This window comes from Ornithorhynchus anatinus, chromosome X1 (genome assembly GCF_004115215.2).
Source record: "Ornithorhynchus anatinus isolate Pmale09 chromosome X1, mOrnAna1.pri.v4, whole genome shotgun sequence".
NCBI classification, from domain to species: Eukaryota; Metazoa; Chordata; class Mammalia; order Monotremata; family Ornithorhynchidae; genus Ornithorhynchus; species Ornithorhynchus anatinus.
The window spans coordinates 57228254-57247232 of NC_041749.1; the positions used below are offsets into that span (position 1 = coordinate 57228254).

At 39.8% G+C, this 18979-nt stretch overlaps 1 protein-coding gene across 6 annotated transcripts in view; it reads left to right on the forward strand.

Annotated features, from left to right (window-relative positions):
- Nucleotides 1–18979, forward strand: part of FOXP1 (forkhead box P1) — a 359850-nt gene that overhangs the window by 270425 nt on the left and 70446 nt on the right. For all 6 annotated transcript variants that reach the window (XR_005659478.1, XR_005659477.1, XM_039910133.1 and 3 more), the window contains 2 exons: nt 1377–1536; nt 7132–7333. Coding sequence is in view for 4 of the 6 variants with exons in the window: in XM_039910133.1 (XP_039766067.1) it covers nt 1377–1536; nt 7132–7333 (362 nt within the window). In the remaining 2 variants the exon portion in view is untranslated. The remainder of the gene's footprint in view (nt 1–1376; nt 1537–7131; nt 7334–18979) is intronic.

An 18979-nucleotide genomic window follows, 5' to 3' on the forward strand; every position in this document is an offset into this window, starting at 1 on the left:
GTTTTAACTATGAAATAAACTATCGGGGATTATGAGGAATACAACCCTTTTGCTTCTCCTGTGAACTTTCACTCAAATTCTTGGGAATATAAGGCTATATTTGTGCACATAACAGATATAAACCCGTAGTTTAGTTAAATGTCCTTTTTCTTCCCTCAGTAAAAATCTTGGCCATCACATGCAAGGCCTGAAAGGTTGTCGTTATTTCAAACTTTTTTAGTATCACTTATAAAATGTGATCCCAAAAGTGAGGACATCCTAATTTGTAAAGCTAAATTGTTCAAAGTTAGAAACTTGTCATTTTCTCTGAGCCAGTATGTTTTGTTGTAGTTTAGTAAGAGTTAATATTTCTTTCCATAATTGTTACTCATAATGTGGATAAGACCTCCACCTTGATATGATTCCTAGCAGATTAGGGATATTAGATAATTTCCTTCTATTTATTGTACTACTGCACTGTATTATCTTTCTATCTCTCAGATAATTACTAAGGAAATCTACAATAATTTTTTTTGGCCAGCTAAAGGAACTGCTAAACACTAGCATGATGCATTGATATTTTACACAACAAAAGTTTTCCTCCTGTCACTGTACAATAAATAAAAAGATATTTATCAACATGGTAAGCATTTAATGGGTTTTGAAGCATAAAGAAATAAAATACATGATGAGCATAGGAGCAAAACCAAGAGCTTTCCTTAGCCGAAGAAAATTAAAGAATCTGAAGCCTGAAGTACTGTACATATTAAACACTCACATTCAACTAAGATGTTGTTTGCTAAATTATGAATGTGTGTAATTAAAATCTAGTGGCTGTTTCTATGAAAGATTTACAATGTTATTTCATCGTTTGTCATGGCTAATTAACAATATTAGATGAAGTTTTTCTTCTTCAAGGGTCTGATTTTTTCTCATTTATTTATGTCAGAAGTGATAAACAGAGTAGTTAAAAGCTTCTCCCTGTGCAAGAGTGAGAAAAGCAACATGTTCTTTTGCACCTCAAAGGTTCAAGGTTCAAGTCCCCCTGAAGTACTGTGACTCTCTCTTCTTTCTTGTGAGAATAATTAAAAATTTCAGTCTGGAAGTTCATGTCTTAAATAGAAAACCCATCTTTTCAAAAACTTGGGGTGGCAGGAGGAGATAACTTGATTGATTGATTGAATTAGTTTAAAGTGAGAGCAAGTATAGAAATGTAACAAATTAACCTAATCGCTTGCCTTGGTATGTGAGACAATCCTGGCATTATAAATGGGACCTGGCATTGAATCTTTTTCACTCTAGTAACCTTTCATGGTATTTGATGAGAAGTTTTGAAACTGTCACTTAACTATCTTTGGGAAATCTGTCTCAATTTTTTTCCCTCCTTTTTCTTATAGCCACAGCAACAGCAGGTGGCTACACAGCAGTTGGCCTTCCAGCAGCAGCTTTTACAGATGCAACAACTTCAGCAGCAACACCTCCTGTCCTTGCAGCGCCAAGGCCTGCTAACAATTCAGCCCGGGCAGCCTGCTCTTCCCCTGCAACCTCTTGCTCAAGGTATGTATATACTTAGAAAGTGAGGTTTTATTATTGACCCTTGTAGGAAAAGATATTGTGAATAAATCCATCACTGAAGAAAAAACTAATCACAACATTTGGATATTTAGTAACTCAGATAACGGTGCAGTTGTGGCATGCAATCAGTGTTCTGAAATTTTCAAGACAGAGCTGGAAAATAAATCCACTTTACTACGGTTGCATAGTGTATTTCTACTACGCTTGGCCCATGGTCGTATTTCAGATGCATTGAAACTCTTTTTACCATTTTTCTTGTGTTTTTTTTTAATCTGACAAGCCCCTCTGCATTTTCCTGGATAATTTTAGCATCAAATGTGAAACCTAATTCACAGTTTCAAGTACATATGCATAGGAACATGTGAATGTCAAATAATGGTATTGAATCTTTCTGTAGGCTGAAAAGCTTTATTTTCTTAAACAGATTTGATTTTTTTGTTGTTGTTGTTGCAAGGAAAAGCTCTAATATTGAGAGGCTGTTCACACAGCTTTAAATTTCAAACCAGGAATTTTGAGAAGGATACCACCACATACCTTCCCTACCTCTGGCTATGTAATATTTAGTTAAAGGTAACTAGATATTGTAGTTCATGGAATTTTGTGACCCAGCCAAGAAAAGAAATGAATTTTCAATTCATTCCCTTTTCATTTCAATTTTTATTATGTTGAAAGGCTTGAAATATCATGGTAGAATGATAATTGTTGCAGTTTTCAGACATCTCTGTTGGCCTGAACTGCTCTGAGCAAATCAATTTTTCCATAGTCCAAGGAGAACCACATCTTGGAACATACCATGCCAGTGTTCCTGAAAATACTTTCACCATTTGTCTGATGCACAAATTTCGATTCTCACCTCACAGATTTGAGTCCTTTCAGTTTACATGTAAGGCAGCCTGGCCTGGTGTAAAAAGCATGGGCCTTAGGAGTTAAGAGGACCTGTGTTCTAATCCTGGCAACGCCACTTTCTGCTGTGTGCCCTTGGGCCAGTTACTTCACTTTTCTGTTCCTGTGAGCCCCAAGTGGGTCAGGGACCCTGACCAACCTGATTATCATGTATCTATCCCAGAGCTTAGTATGATGCCTGGCCTATAGAAAGTGCTTTCCAAAAACCATTTTTTTTAAAAAAATTACTTAGACACTCATGCACATATAGCAGAGTAACATTTCAAAGTTGTTCAGGGAAATCAATACAAAACACCAACTAAACAAGGGACAACCAATTTGCGGGACTCACCAAGGCATCTCTATGTCTGTTACCAGCTGTGTAAGCCTACCGAGTGGTATCCTGAATATGTTTAGTGAAACCTGGGAAAAATATCAACCCAAAACAACTCAATAAGGAGTAACCCATAGCTATGTTATTGTGATGTCTTTCATGAGTTTCAATCCTTGTGGGATCTTGTAAAGCCTACTTATGTTAGACTCTTTTTGGACTGTTCCCTTAATTTCACTGGTGAACTTTCCACCTTTAAGTCCTTTTTACCTCCGTTTGTGTGATTACTGCTTAAATGTTTGGCATTTAATCAGTATCCCCTACATCCATGTCAAGTTGAAGATATGGTAAGAGAACAGTAGAAATGGGTATTAGTGGGGGAGGTATAGGGCATACAAATTAATGCATTTTGGGCTTGCAAATGATATAATATGCATTAATTCCACCTTCAGGTTTATTGTTGGAAACATCACAAAGTGTTCTTACACACCCACTGGACTCAAGCTTCAGCATTTCTCATTTTTCCCACAGCTCCTATACTATTAAGTTTGCTCACTATGGTTCATTGTTATAGTACATCAGTTAAGCTGTCCAAAAGAGGGCAATTGGGCAGTGACAAGACACGCTCATGTGTAATGTGAAAGAAATGAATGTGGTGATGCATGAAGTGTAATCTGTGCAGTAACATATCAGAGACACCAGTAGGTAATTCAGCAGTCGTGGCATTGATTGATATACTTAGCAGTCTGGTATAACTATTAGTTCCTACAACATTAGGAAGAAGCATATTTAAAACCTAAGGGGTGCCTGCATGTCTGCCAAAGATCACATAAATATCAACAAAGGTACCTTTTGAGGTCTGGTTCTTGCAGTGGAATGAACTAATAACATTGTTGTCATACCTTGTGAAACTGGGGCTCAGTTGAAAAAGAAAGTAACTCAAGAATTCAGACATGTTGGACTACAACACAATTTTTTTATCAGAGAGATGATGGCTTAAAACTGATGCCATTATGAGGTTTAAATCAACTTTCTGCTTGCTTGAACATGGTCACCTGGGTATGGAGGTACAAGGACAAAAAAGGTTGATCAACTCTGTTTGTCTTCGAGCCAGTGATACCTGGGGTTGGGAAATTGAGTTCCATGAACAGTAATCTGTCAACTGTCCCCACAACATACATTTTTTAAACCAGTGCCTGCATTTTCTTTATAATGAAGTGGACCGGTTGTCCTGAAAATGTAGCAAGGCGCAGGCACTAGGTTTTAAAATAATTAGAAATGCGTACTAGATAAAAGTAATCTTTTGTTTTTAAGAGTATTTTCCCAACTGACACATACTCGGAGTGTCCAAAGTCATATTAAAGTAGTGAAATTTATGCTATATAAATTGTCAATGAAATTTGAGAACCTACAGTAATTTAGCCATATTCTGAAGGCCTTTCTTTGTATTTAGTGCTTTAAAGAAATATCTCCCGGTTCTAAATAGTGTGAAATTACCTGATGTTTTAAAAGATTACATTTGGGCCTCCATTCTTCTAGATGATTGGCTTATCCTCTGTAGTAGTTGGGTGATTTCTATTGATTTTCATTCAGTTCCTCCCCATTCTGATTTGCACCTAAACATGTAGCAGTAGTCATTTTCAGGGAAATGCTATTTTAACAACATCTTGACTTATCTTTCGTGTATCTGTTAATGAGTTTCTGTGCTTTGATTCTGTCATGTTGGAGGAAATATTTAGTGTGATGGGTAGCCAGCATAGTTTTCTGCTGCCCAAATTCTTTCAGGATACCTTGACTGTCAAAACGTTAGCATACTCTTGATTTATTGTTCAAATTACAGTTTAACGTTACCTTCTGACCATAGTTTTGGAGGTGAGTAATTTGGTTAGGTATTGGTCTGATGTCACAGATGCTCATGACATCAGAACCTCTCCTATTAGCTAATTAAATTTGACGCAGGAGCAATGCATCTGTTCTGTTATGAGCTGCTATTTTAATAAAAAAAAATTCCCTTTAAAATTTGAAAATTGAAAGATGAATTATTTCAAAGTGGGTAGACTATTGAGTATATTCATTAGTCATGCAAGTACAGTATCCTTAAGGAAAGACTACGTTTTGTCTTAGAGTTCACTGGATAAAAAATTTATAGGAAAAAAAATCTTGAAAGCTTTTCGCTTACTTTTGAAGGTGAGGATTAATATCGCCACAATATTTGAATGGAGCTAGGATTATGCTACCAAAATATTTCCTACTATCAATTAGTTTATATTAGAAAATAGACAGTTATTCTTTTCATGTTGTTTACTCTTCAGAAAATAAAAATAGGTGTGACTTGTACCGTCCCATATCAATATGATATCATCAACAGACAAGTCTATTCACTATTGTTTCAATTGAGTAAACAGTGGTGTAAGGGTCAGCCTTATTCACAGGTAATTGTTAGTGTGCAGACAGTCCTGTCAAGCATGTTAGCTAAAAATACATCCCACACTGTCACTTTGCAAGGTGTTTGAAAATAATAGCCCAGATGCAGCAAAACAGGACATCGGATTGTGTAGTGACCTTTCTCTTTGTTTAATTTGCCTCAGAGGTTCAATTTCAGGGGACAAGTAATAATTGAATATGTCTAATAATTAAATGCTCATTTGGGACAAAATCTATCAAAATATAATTGACATGTGATTTTTATGAAGGAAAAATGATTTGGCTTTAGAACAGGAAATGTGTTTTAAGACTATCTGAGCACTTAATGTATAAAGAGAAACTTGTTTTATAATATATTAATTGCAAATACTTAAGAATTTTATCATTTTTGTAGAGAGCGGTTAGCAGAGCCTGACTGTTTTTGTTAATGCTAGTCTCAGAAAGGCGGAGAAGGTTATTGGTCTACTGTGCAATAATTTACTCCTCTTTGATATGCAAACGATCCACGGTGAATATAAAAAAATCCTATCAGACTCATTTCACAGTTCTTAACCACTTAGATTCTCTGGAGTCTATCGCCTCATTAGACCAGTGCTCTCCAAAGCTAGCATAATTAAAATCTTTAACAGTTTAGCAAAGTAAAGATGTTTGGCTGATCACGTTGAGATGATTATCTATCCATTGTATTCTAAATGACAAAAATAAATTAAATTTAGACCTTGGCATTTTTTATTATGTGTTTCAAATGAATATAATGCACACAGGCTTCTTTTTAAATTCAATACTTTGGATTCAGTAAGACACAGGCCTGTTTCAGTTGCTCTATATATTCAGAAAATGGCAGATTTCCTAGGATAGCTTCTATTACACTTGATTGAAACAGTGGACATGGAGCTAAAACACCTGAAGGTCCAAATCTAAAGGCAGACTCTTTTCAAACCGTGGAAAATTTTGCATTGTTCAAGTGGTCTTTCTGAAAGAGCCCATGGCTTTTTGTCCTTGTAGATAGGTTTCTCTTGTGCCCTTTTTGCCCAGCATCACGTGAGGTATACTATTTCTGTGGCTGCCGAATAAAGGTTTGCTTAGCACGACTCAGGAAATCGTCAACTTGATGTTTGTGTCCTAAGATCCCTGTCCATTTCTGACCCTTTTGAAAAACATTATTTTATATCCCCAAACTTATTTTATGTTTTCATTTCATTTTTGAATGGCTCATTAGCATTGCTTTAAGAAATGACAGTAATAATAGTGTTACTTGTAGAAAAAAGTTACACAGTTTTGTAGTAGACACATCCATCAATTAAGTGAGCAGAACTAGAAACCAAAATTAATGAGGAAGATAGGTGTGTTAATGAAATAATCATGGTATAATCAATTTGACTGTTAAAATTTGAAAAGCATTTCAGGAAGACAATATAAATTCATAATTTATGTCTAAAAGTGATTAATAAAAACTGTATTTAATAACAAAGCTATTTATCATCATTTAAACCTTAAGTACAAAAATTAGTCATGTTGTGGTTCATGTTTTCTTAATAATGCGGTTGAATATGCTTATTGCAAGACCTTCCTTGTGTATAAAAATAGGTTACAGTTCCCATTTCACAAATTATGAAATACCATTTTTGATGGAGTTTCAGTATATTCCAGTAGCTTTGTTTTTCAAATATAAATGAATATGAGTATTTTTCTATCACTTTTTCATGAACGTGGCTGTATTAAGAATTCCACGTTGAGTGCTGAACAGTTTAACAAGAAAGCATGAATTGTTACTTCTGCATTTGCCTTCAAAAACACACACGGGTGTGCACACAAATGCATGCACCCCAAAAAAAAACCCTATCACTTGGCTTTGTTTACTTACTCTTTGATTTAATTACTGTTTGAAGAGGGCCGAATTAGCTGTTAATTGATTTAATTATCCAATTTGTTGATTTCAGGCATGATTCCAACAGAGCTGCAGCAGCTCTGGAAAGAAGTGACAAGTGCTCACACAGAGGAAACCGCAAGCAACAACCATGGCAGTTTGGACCTTTCCACCACATGTGTCTCCTCTTCTGCACCTTCAAAGACCTCCTTAATAATGAACCCACATGCCTCTACAAATGGACAACTCTCAGTCCACACTCCAAAAAGGGAAAGGTAGGTGACAGTGAAACTTGCATTAGGTGCCTACAAGGCAGTATTTTTTAAAATGAGATGGGGGTAGCAGGGAGAACAACTCTTTTATAGCTCAATGCTCTCTAATTGGATCCATGTTATTGAATGTGCACATAATTACTTAAGAATTTATTCAATATAGTCTGTAGTGTGAAGCTTCTAATTATTTTCACTTTTTCAACATGGAATTAGTGCTAATGTAGATATACCCTAGAGCTTATGAAACAGGGGTAAGAGACTATTAGTCCCTCATTACCTTGGTACAGTTGATAGCCCACTACTGATCACATTTGCATCTCTTTTTACCGACTCCTTTCCCCAGTAGCCTTTGAGTTCTTCAGTTTGACACACTTGTAAAGGGAACACTGCTTTATCATTTAGGCCATGTCTTCCTAGACTGATTTTTTTTTCTCTTGAATCTCATAAGATCCTGAATCCTATGCAGTTGCATAATGCAAATTGCTCATAATTTGATATCAAGCAAAACTTTGCTTACCCAGCCTATAAACAGTGAGCATGATTTGCCTCTTGGCCAATTGCTCTTTGTTTTTGATAGACTATGATGTGATAATCATAACAAATATTCATTCAATAGTATTTATTGAGCGCTTACTATGTGCAGAGCACTGTATTAAGCATTTGGAATGTACAAATCGGCAACAGATAGAGACAGTCCCTGCCCTTTGACGGGCTTACAGTCTAATTGGGGGAGACAGACAGACAAGAACAATGGCAATAAATAGAGTCAAGGGGAAGAACATCTCATTAAAACAATAGCAAATAAATAGAATCAGGGTGATGTACATCTCATTAAACAAAATAAATAGGGTGATGAAGATATATACAGTTCAGCGGACGAGTAGGGTGCTGAGGGGATGGGACGGGAGAGGGGGAGGAGCAGAGGGAAAGGGGGGAGAAGAAGGTTTAGCTGCGGAGAGGTGAAGGGGGATAGAGGGAGCAGAGGGAAAAGGGGAGCTCAGTCTGGGAAGGTCTCTTGGAGGAGGTGAGCTTTAAGTGGGAAGCAGCATGGCTATGGGAAGCAGCGTGGCTCAGTGGAAAGAGCCTGGGCTTCGGAGTCAGAGGTCATGAGTTCGACTCCCAGCTCTGCCACTTGTCAGCTGTGTGACTGTGAGCAAGTCACTTAACTTCTCTGTGCCTCAGTTCCCTCATCTGTAAAATGGGGATTAACTGTGAGCCTCACGTGGGACGACCTGATTACCCTGATTACCCCAGCGCTTAGAACAGTGCTCTTCACATAGTAAGCGCTTAACAAATACCAACATTATCATTATTATTATTAAGTAGGGTTTTGAAGAGGGGAAGAGAATTAGTTTGGTAGAGGTGAGGAGGGAGGGCATTCCAGGACCGCGGGAGGACGTGGCCCAGGGGTTGATGGTGGGATAGGTGAGACCAAGGGATGGTGAGGAGGTGGGTGGCAGAGGAGCGGAGCGTGCCGGGTGGGCAGTAGAAAGAGAGAAGGGAGGAGAGGTAGGAAGGGGCAAGGTGATAGAGAGCCTTGAAGTCTAGAGTGAGAAGTTTTTGTTTTGTGTGGAGGTTGATAGGCAACCACTGGAGGTTTTTAAGAAGGGGAGTGACATGCCCAGAGCGTTTCTGCAGGAAGATGAGCCGGGCAGCAGAGTGAAGAATAGACTGGAGTGGGGTGAGAGAGGAGGAAGGGAGATCAGAGAGAAGGCTGACACAGTACTTCAATCAGAAGTACTGTATTAATATTCTTCATGTTGATGTCATGAAGCAGCAGAGAAGCAGTTTGGTCTAGTGGAAAGAGCACGATCCTGGGAGTCAGAGAACCTGGGTTCTAATCCTGGACTCTGCCACTTGTCTGCTGTTTGACCTTGGGCAAATCACTTCACTTTTCTCTCTCTGTTACCTCATGTGTAAAATGGGGATTAAGACTGTGAGCCCCCTGTAGGACAGGGACTGTTTCCAACCCAATTATCTTGTATCTACCCCAGTGCTTAGTATAGTGCCTGGTACACAAATACCACTATTGTTGCTATTATTATGACTCCCTCCTACTTAGACTGTGAGTTCCATGTGGGACCAGGATTGACTGTGTCCAACCTGATTAATTAGTATCTGCCCCAGTGCTTAGTACATAGTAAGTGCTTAACAAGTACCATAATAATGATCTCAGGTATGGATTTCAGCATTATCCAGTGCCTATTATTTTGGTGGCAGGGGCGGGAGGTGGGGGAATTAAGTCTTTTTAGGGTTAACAATCAGAGTGAATCATAAGCTAAAACAGGGGTGGCCAAACTGCGCTTCTTCACTTGCTGTTTGGCTTGTGCACATAAGGTTTATCATTTATTATATCTCCATGGCAGCGGCCCTGCCCATGTGGATCTGGGAAATGAACACAACTGGGCCTCACCCACGGCCCCTGTCCCGGTCATCTCTTGCTTACTGCCACCTTCCCATCTGGAAATGCCTGCTCTCTGCCACTTGCTGCCATCCTGCCCCAACCCCTCCTGGAGTGCCTGCTCACCCCTAAAGGAATGTTTTGGGATCCACAGCTTCCAGCCACATTCTGTTTTTGGTCTGTGGATCTTCAGTACAAGAGGCTTGGCTACGCTTGGGCTAAAACGCTGGATAGTCAGATGGTTTTATTGGTCCAATATGAGTTTATAATAATAGTCAATCACATTTATTGTGTGTTTACTGTGTGCAGAGCACTGTACCGAGCACATGGGAGAGTACAATATAACAATAAACAGACTCATTCCCTGCCCACAACGAGCTTACAGTCTAGAGGGAGAGACATACATTAGCATAAATAAATTACAGATATATACACTAGTGCTGTGGGGCTGGGATGGGGGATGAATGAATAAAGAGACGAAGGAGGGAATGGGAGAAGAGGGAAGGAGGGCTTTAGTCAGGGAAGACCTCTTGTCTTTGATAAAGCCTTGAAGGTGAGGAGAGTAATTGTCTGTTGAATATGAGAAGGGAGGGCGTTCAAAACAGTGTATCTCATGAGCTGTTGAATTATTTCAATAGAGTGCAGGCAGAAAATATCAATATTTTCAAGAAAATTTGAATACTTTAGGTGAAATTTCCAATGAGTTATTTGAGGGAAAGTTAGGGTAGCTACAGGGGAATGTTAGGCGTGGTAGAAGATTCAACAAAAGTTATTTAGATTATCGGTCAATCAGTTGTATTTATTAAGCACTTACTGTGTGCAGAGTACTGGACTAAGCACTTGGGAGTACTGCAGCAGAGTTGGCAGACATATTCCCTGCCCCCAACGAGCTTACAGTCTAGAGGGGGAGATAGATGTTAACATAAATACATAATTTATAATATAGAATATAAAGATATGTACATAAGTTCTGTATGGAAATTATGGATAATAGCTCCATGGTAGACTGTTAGTGGAAAAAATTAATGCCATTGAAATAATAATAATAATGATGGTATTTTTTAAGTGCTTTATAGGTGCCAAGTACTGCTCTAAGCACTGGGGTAGATACAGGGTAATCAGATTGTCCCACGTGGGGCTCACAGACTTAATCCCCATTTTATAGATGAGGTAACTGAGGCATAGAGAAGTTAAGTGACATGCTCAGGGTCACACAGCTAAGTGGCAGAGCTGGGATTAGAACCCACAACCTCTGACTTCCAAGCCTGTGCTTTTTCCACTAAGCCACGCTGCTGTGCCTCCTGATGTCCACAGAATCCTGGATGTCCTTGCCTTTCAACTCACCAGTAACTCATTGGGAGCCCCCAGTTTTGTTCCTTTAGTTCTGAACACTACCATGCTGTCCAACACGATCATATCATTGATAAATAGTCATTATCCATAATCGATGGATGGAGTTCTAAGGGAGCAACTATCACATTCCTCTCTAGACCAGGAACTCTTAATGGGCAGGGAACATTTCTACCAACTCCACTGTATTTTACTCTCCTAAGAGTTTAGGACAGTACAGTGGACAAAGCAAGTGCTCAATAAATACTGCAGATGTATGTTGTAATGATAATTATGGTATTTGTTAAGCACTTACTATGTGCCAGGCACTGTACTAAGCCCTGGGGTGGATGCAAGCAAATGGGGTTGGACACAGTCCCTGTACCACATGGGGCTCACACTCTCAATTCCCATTCTAAAAATGAAGGAACTGAGGCCCAGAGAAGTGAAGTGACTTGCCCAAGGTCACATAGACAAGTGGTAGAGCCGGGAATGTAATCCATGATCTTCTGATTTCCAGGCTTATGCTCTATCCACTACGCCATGAATATAGATTGAGTACGGAAGTCCTTATGCCGCTATGTTCTTATGAACATGCCCACGTGAAAGTGTACTTTTTAAAAATAGTCATGCAATAGAACATATTTATGGGATAAGCCATTATATGCCCTTTCTGTAATTTAAGGATTTCTTTCAAGCTCCTTATATTTGCATCTGCATTAAACTGATGTCACATGTATTCCAGAAATATTCTTGTATGCTTTTTCTATGGTATCTGTTAAGCTCCTATTATGTGCCAGGCACTGAACTAAGTGCTGGGGTAGGTACAAGTTAAGTTGGACACAGTCCATGTGCCACATGGGGCTTACAGTATTAACCCTCATTTTACAGATGAGGTAATTGAGGCCTAGAGAAGTGAAGTGACTTGCCCAAGGTCACAGAGCTGAAAAGTGGCAGAGCTGGGATTAGAGCCCTGGTTCCCATGAATACTGCCAGGATACCAAAAAAAAAAGAAAAAAAAAGAATGTTATAGGTAGTTTACTTTCCATTAGTAAAATTACACCCTGGTTGCTTCCAGTGAATATTGTTATTTGTTTAACTTTTTTGTTAATGTTTTTAAATATTTCTTGCATTTCATAAAATGTGAAAAAGCAACGGCTTTTAAGCTTGCCCCCTGACACCCTCTCTAGTTTTACATACTTGTTTATGCAAAAAACCCTGAGTTTCACACTTTAGAATTAGTCTTTAAAACAATAAATGAGTGGAGATGTCTGTGTTTAGGAACTAGGAAACCCTTTATTTGTGTTTGTTTAGCACCTTTTAAATCATCTGTGCTGTAAGTAAGGTGGACAGGCCAGAGTTCATTCATTCATTCAGCCATATTCAGCGCTTACTGTGTGCAGAGCACTGTACTAAGAGCTTGGAAAGTACAATTCAGCAACATAATTAAAGAACTAAATTAAAATTATATCAGTTTAACTCTGATATAAGGCAAAGTACAGAAGCCACCATTCTGATTATGAAAAATGTCTGGTGGAGAGTCCTCTAGACTGTAAAATCATAGTGGGCAGGGAATATGTCTGTTCATTGTTGTATTGTACTCTCCCAAGTGCTTAGTACAGTGCTCTGCATACAGTAAGCACTCGGTAAATATGATTGAATGAATTAATGAATGAGAGCCACACTTTTGGGCTGGAGTGGGTCTGCAGTGCCTTCCCCCACTCCCAGTCCTGGCTTTCGCTTAGTCAGCAGCAGATGAACCCCAAACAGGGCTCTGGGCAGGAGCCAGGGGCAGAGGGCAGCAATGGACTGCATACATTACCACCACCCTTTTATTCATTCATTCATTCAATAGTATTTATTGAGCGCTTACTATGTGCAGAGCACTGTACTAAGTGCTTGGAATGAACAAGTCGGCAACAGATAGAGACAGTCCCTGACGTTTGACAGGCTTACAGTCTAATCGGGGGAGACGGACAGACAAGAACAATGGCAATAAATAGAGTCAAGGGGAAGAACATCTCGTAAAAACAATGGCAACTAAATAGAATCAAGGCGATGTACAATTCATTAACAAGATAAATAGGGTAATGGAAATATATACAGTCGAGCGGACGAGTACAGTGCTGTGGGGATGGGAAGGGAGAGGTGGAGGAGCAGAGGGAAAAGGGGAAAAAGAGGGTTTAGCTGCGGAGAGGTAAAAGGGGGGGTGGCAGAGGGAGTAGAGGGAGAAGAGGAGCTCAGTCTGGGAAGGCCTCTTGGAGGAGGTGAGTTTTAAGTAGGGTCCCACAGGGGAAAATGTGTGAAGGCAAAGTCCAGCATGGCCCAGTCCAGGCAACACAATCCTTCAACCACCCAGCCACGGTCCACCCCACCCCGAGCCTGATTTCTGGGGCAAAAGAGTCGAAGATGGCTTGCTCGCTCCCACCTTCCTTCCCGCCGCTGTTCAGATCCAGCAGGGGCAGATGGGTGTTCCAGGGAGGATGGGGGACCACCCAGCCCTACAGCTGTTACACGACCTGAACTGTAGGCCAGTATTCCCACCAGCGTGTTGGGTGAACCTCTCGGGAAACAGTGGCGTAAAGGCGGGGGAGAGTGAAGCCCCCTTTTTGGGGATTTCTGTCACTTGACAGGTAGGGGCTAGGGATTGGGGCACTCAGCCTATGACTTCACCATTTTATGCTGTATATCTGGAGTAGTGTGTGTGATGTCACGGATGATCCTGTAAGATTTTTTTTTAAGAGTTTCAGGACTGAAAATCTAAATACATCAGTAGCAAGTTCACAAATAGTATGATACAAATTATACGAATTATTTAGAATCTGAAAAATCAAGTAAATTCTTAATGCATCAGATGATTTTAGCATTTGACAGAGTAGAAGTGGAGAAGTAAGAGTTGAGACGATGTTACTAAGTGTATTTGCTGAACATGAGATGCATAATAATAATAGTAATAACGGTATTTCTTAAGTGCTTACTATGTGCCAGGCACGCAGTGGAGAGAGCATGGGCCTGGGAATCAGAACGTCATGGTTTCTAATCCTGGCTCCACCCCTTGCCTGCTGTGTGACCTTGGTCAAGTCACTTCACTTCTCTGGGGCCTCAATTCCCTCATCTGTAAAATAGGGATTAAGACTGTAAGCCCCATGTGGGACAGGGACTCTCCAACCTGATTTGCCTGTATCTACCCCAGCGCTTAGTACAGTGCATGTCATGTAGTAAGTGCTTAGCAAGTATCATAATTATTATTAGAGCCTAGCTGTTTTTCTTGGATCCATTTCGCAATTAGTTGATCTCAACACAAAATAGGCATGCATTTCCAAGGCCTGAGGTTGGTTCTGAGTTTAAATATCTATTTTGTTGCATTTGTTTTATTATTTCCCAAATGGAAATACTTCATATTGCTTGGAGTTTAAAAGAAAGGGTCTAGATTATTCTTAGCCTTTCTTCCCTTGGATGTGCTAAGGCTTATACCATCCATTTACTGCAGTGATTGAATTACATCTTTATCCGTAAATAGAGCAGGAGGCTGAACATAGAAGAAGAATGCCTACTGATGCACTTAACTGGTTTTTGTTGCAGTCTGCTCAGGCACTGTGGAGCCTGCCTAGATTTCTTGTGACATATAAAACTTTTTTTGCTTAGTTGCACTGCACTCAGTTTTAATCTAAAGAGCACATATCTACAGTTATAGTTAGATCGATAGGTTAGCAATGAGGAAAACAAGAAACAGAAAACTCTCTTTTGTGTCTTAAAACAGCCATTTGAAAGTGAACAATTCCATGGCTCCCCATTTTGCCTCCTGGGAGGTTGAGCATTACCTTATGGGAATCAAAATGAGTGCTTGTCAAAATTAGAATTGTGATTTTAAAAATATATTTTTATGACCTTTAGTAAATCTGGGGGCCTGCTTCTAACAGTAATGGAAGAAGTGTGGCTTAGTGAATAAAACATAGGCCCGGTTGTCAGAAGGACGTGGGCTCTGATCCTGGCTCCAAAACCTGTCTCTTCTGTGTGACCTTGGGCAAGTCACTTCACTTCTCCGTGTCTCAGCTGCCTCATCTGTAAAGTGGGGATTAAGACTGTGCGCCTCATGTGAGACGTGGACTGTGTTAATCCTGATTAGTTTATATCTACCCCATCACTTAGTACAGTAGCCGGCACCTAGTAGTTTAACAAATACCATAAAATAAGTAGGCATCCGTAAAGAAAAGAAATGAACATTCATAGGGCACATTTCAAGCCACCCATCAGGTTTCAAGATTCTCCCCACATTGGGATGCCATGTTCTCTTGCATAGGAAAATAGCAAATGCATTAGAAGGCCACTCTTCCTCAGTCTCTCTCCCAGGCTCCTCTTCTGCCTCCCACCCTCTTACTGTGGGAATGCCTCAGGGCTCAATTCTGGGTCTCCTTCTAGCCTCCATCTACATGCACTACTTTAGAGAACTCATTTGTTCCCCCAGTTTCAACCATCATCTCTATGTGGATGATGATAACATGTCCCTTTCCAGTCCTGAGCTCTACCCTTCTCTGCAGTCTTGCATTTCCTCCTGCCTTTAGGAAATCTCTACTTGGATATCCTGCCAACACCTCAAACTTTGCATGTCTAATACAAAACTCTTCATCTTTCTACCCAAACCATGCCCTCCCTATGTCTTTCCTATCACTGTACACAATACCACCATCTTCCCTGTCTCTCAAGCCCATATCCTTGGCATTATTCTTGATTCATCTCTCTTATTCAGTGCATATATTCATCTGTCACCCAATCCTGTTAGTTCTATCTCCACATCTCTAAAATCACCCTTTTTTTCCTCTCTGCATCCAAACCATTACTACAGTGATCCAATCACTTATATCCCACCTGGACTACTGCATTAGCTGCCTTGCTGACCTCCATTCCACCTGTCTTTTCCCCACTCCAGTCCACACTTCACTCTACTGCCCAGATCATTTTTCAGAATTTCACTAGGTTCACTTCTCCCCACTCCTCAAGAATGTCCAGTGGCTGCCTATCTACCTAGGCTTCAAACAGCTTTAAGGCACTCAAAAAGCTCACTCCCTCTTACCTTTCATTGCTGATTTCATACTACAACCCAGCCCACACGCTTCGCTCCACTAGCACCAACCTACTCAACTGTACCTTGATCTCCTTTATGTTGACTCTGACCCCTTGCCCACATCCTCCCTCTGACCTGGAACTCTCTCCCCCTTCATATACCACAAATCACCACCCTCCCCACCTTAAAGCTGTATTAAAATCACCTCCAAGCAGCCTTTCCCAACTAAAGCTCTTCATTTTCCCTTCTCACTCTCCCTTCTGCGTGGCTATGCACTTGGATCTGTACCCTTTAAGAGGAGCAGCATGGCCTAGTGGAACGTGTGTGAGCCTGGGAGTCAGAGGCCCTGGGTTCTAATCCTGGCCCCGCCACTTACCTTCTGTTGAACTTGGGCAAGTGCCTTAACTTCTCTGTGCCTCATTTCCCTCATCTACTAAATGGGGATTTAGTGCCTGTTCAGTACTTGGGAAATTCAAACAGAAACTCCTTATCATTGGCCTTAAAGTATTCAATCACTTTTTCCTCTCCTACTTACCTCACTGCTTTCCTGCTTCAACCCAGCCGATACCACTTTGCTCCTCTAATGCCAACTTGTTTGATCTCATCTACCTCACCGCCAACTTCTCGCCAATGTTTTGCCTCTGGTCTGGAACATCCTCCCTCTTCATAGCTGACAGACCATCACTCTTCCCCACATTCACAGCCTTTTTAAAAGCCCATTTCTGCCAAGTACTTGGTACAGTGCTCTGCACACAGTAGGCGCTCAATAAATATGATTGAATGAAAGAGGCCTTCCTTGACTAAGCCCTCACTTCTTCTTCTCCCACTCCCTTCTGCGTCTCCCCTGCACTTGGATTTACACCCTTTATTCACCCATCCCTCAGCCCCACAGCACTTACGTACATATCCATAATTTATCTATTCATATTAATGTCTTTCTCCCCATCCATAAGTTATCTATTCATATTAATGTTTTTTTCCTCCTCTAGACTCTAAGCTCCTTGTGGGCAGGGAACATGTCTACCAACTCTGTTATACTGTACTCTCCCAAGCACTTAGTACAGTGCTCTGCACAGTAAATACTCAATAAGTGTGATTGGTCGGTTGATTGACTTGTTCTCCTTCCTTCTTGGACAGTGAACCCCATATGGGGCCTGGTTATCTTGTACCTACCTGGTGTTGAGTATAATGTTTGTCACATAGTAAGCACTTAAAAAATACCACAATTGTTATTATTTATCATTATTATTATTGTTATTGTAAATGATCACTTGATATTCACCCCACCCTAAGCCCCATTATACTTTTGGATATATCCATAATTTATTTGAATATCTTTTTCCCCTTCTAGACGTAGGCAGAGAACACGTCTACCAAGTCTATTGTATTGTAATCTCCCTAGGGTTAGTACAGCCCTCTAGACGGTAAGCTCATTGTGGGCAGGGAATGTATCTGTTTATTGTTGTATTATCCTCTCCCACGTGCTTAGAACAGTGCTCTGCACACAGTAAGCACTCAATAAATTTGACTGAATGAAAGAATGCTCTGCACCCAGTAAACGTAATAAATTTCATTGATATATTGATTGATTCATTGATTCTCAGATACATATTCAGATATTATGTGCTGCAAGTTGTCTATTTCAACTACTTTGGTGAGATTTCATTCCCTAGTTCATAATAGGTTTGCGTGTGTAGTATATGCAACTGCTTCATTCCTAAAGAGCCAAAATACTTCTTAAAAGAAGATTTTTAGGGTAAGCCATTTCTTTACAGTGTTTTGAGTATTTGAAACCAGCTGTTCCACCAGACCAGGATTTGAACATGCAGTTTTTCAAAAGTTAAAGGCCAAATTTTCAACCCAGGCAACCGTAGATAAAGCATGTGGAAGAAATTAGTATATATGGGATTTGCAGCACTTCCAAGAATCTCTGGATAGAAAAAGATAACATTCTGATCTTGGTTTTTATCATTTTATTTGAGTGCCATCTAATAATTGTGACTGGTATAAACATTACCACTACTTTTTTTGTCCTGTATTTTGCTTAGCTTTTGTAAGCAGGAGTGGCAGCAGCAGCTTTGGGGTTTGGTGCATAGCAATCTGTTAGAGAGATAAATAATCTGCTTTGGCATGACACTTCTACTCTCCTCTTTAATTTGTCTTACACAAGGAAAATTATAATTAAATCATTCAGGGTAAACCCTTGAGTGTAGAGAAGGGGAACACTTTGGTAAAGATTGCCAATAGAGACCAACTTCCCTGTTGTGCTATATGGAGACATTTATCAATATTCAGTGCTATTAAAGGAAGAACATTCTGTGTGATTTGTGAGGCAGATGCCAAAGCTCAAATCAAGGTTTGATAATATCCTTTCTCAGTGCAATCATGGCCATTCAGCATCATTAGAATTCACTACTGACTGTGTGTTTCATCCTCTGATTTTACTCACACAATTTCCTGATTTTATTGTGCTTACTATATGTGAATCCACTAATTGTAGCAAACATACCTTAGTTGTCACTGCCTAAAAAGGGTAGGTATTCACAGTCTTTCATTTGCTTAGCTCTTACGAAATATCAATGAGCATGTGAACTTTTCAACATATTTCTAATATTTTACTCTAAAATAGGAAGGATTCTTTTGATACGTAAGTAAACAAAATTCACTTTATCATAATACCAGAAACATAAAAGCTGAAATTCATTTACCTCTCTAAGCTTAGGAAATTCACTAATTCTGCTAGGGAAAATAAAAAATGAAACATTTTATAAACTCATTAAAGTTATTGAAGTTGGATTCAGTTGCCATGTCAATATACCATGGTTGTGATAGCAATTATTACTTATGTAATTGCCTA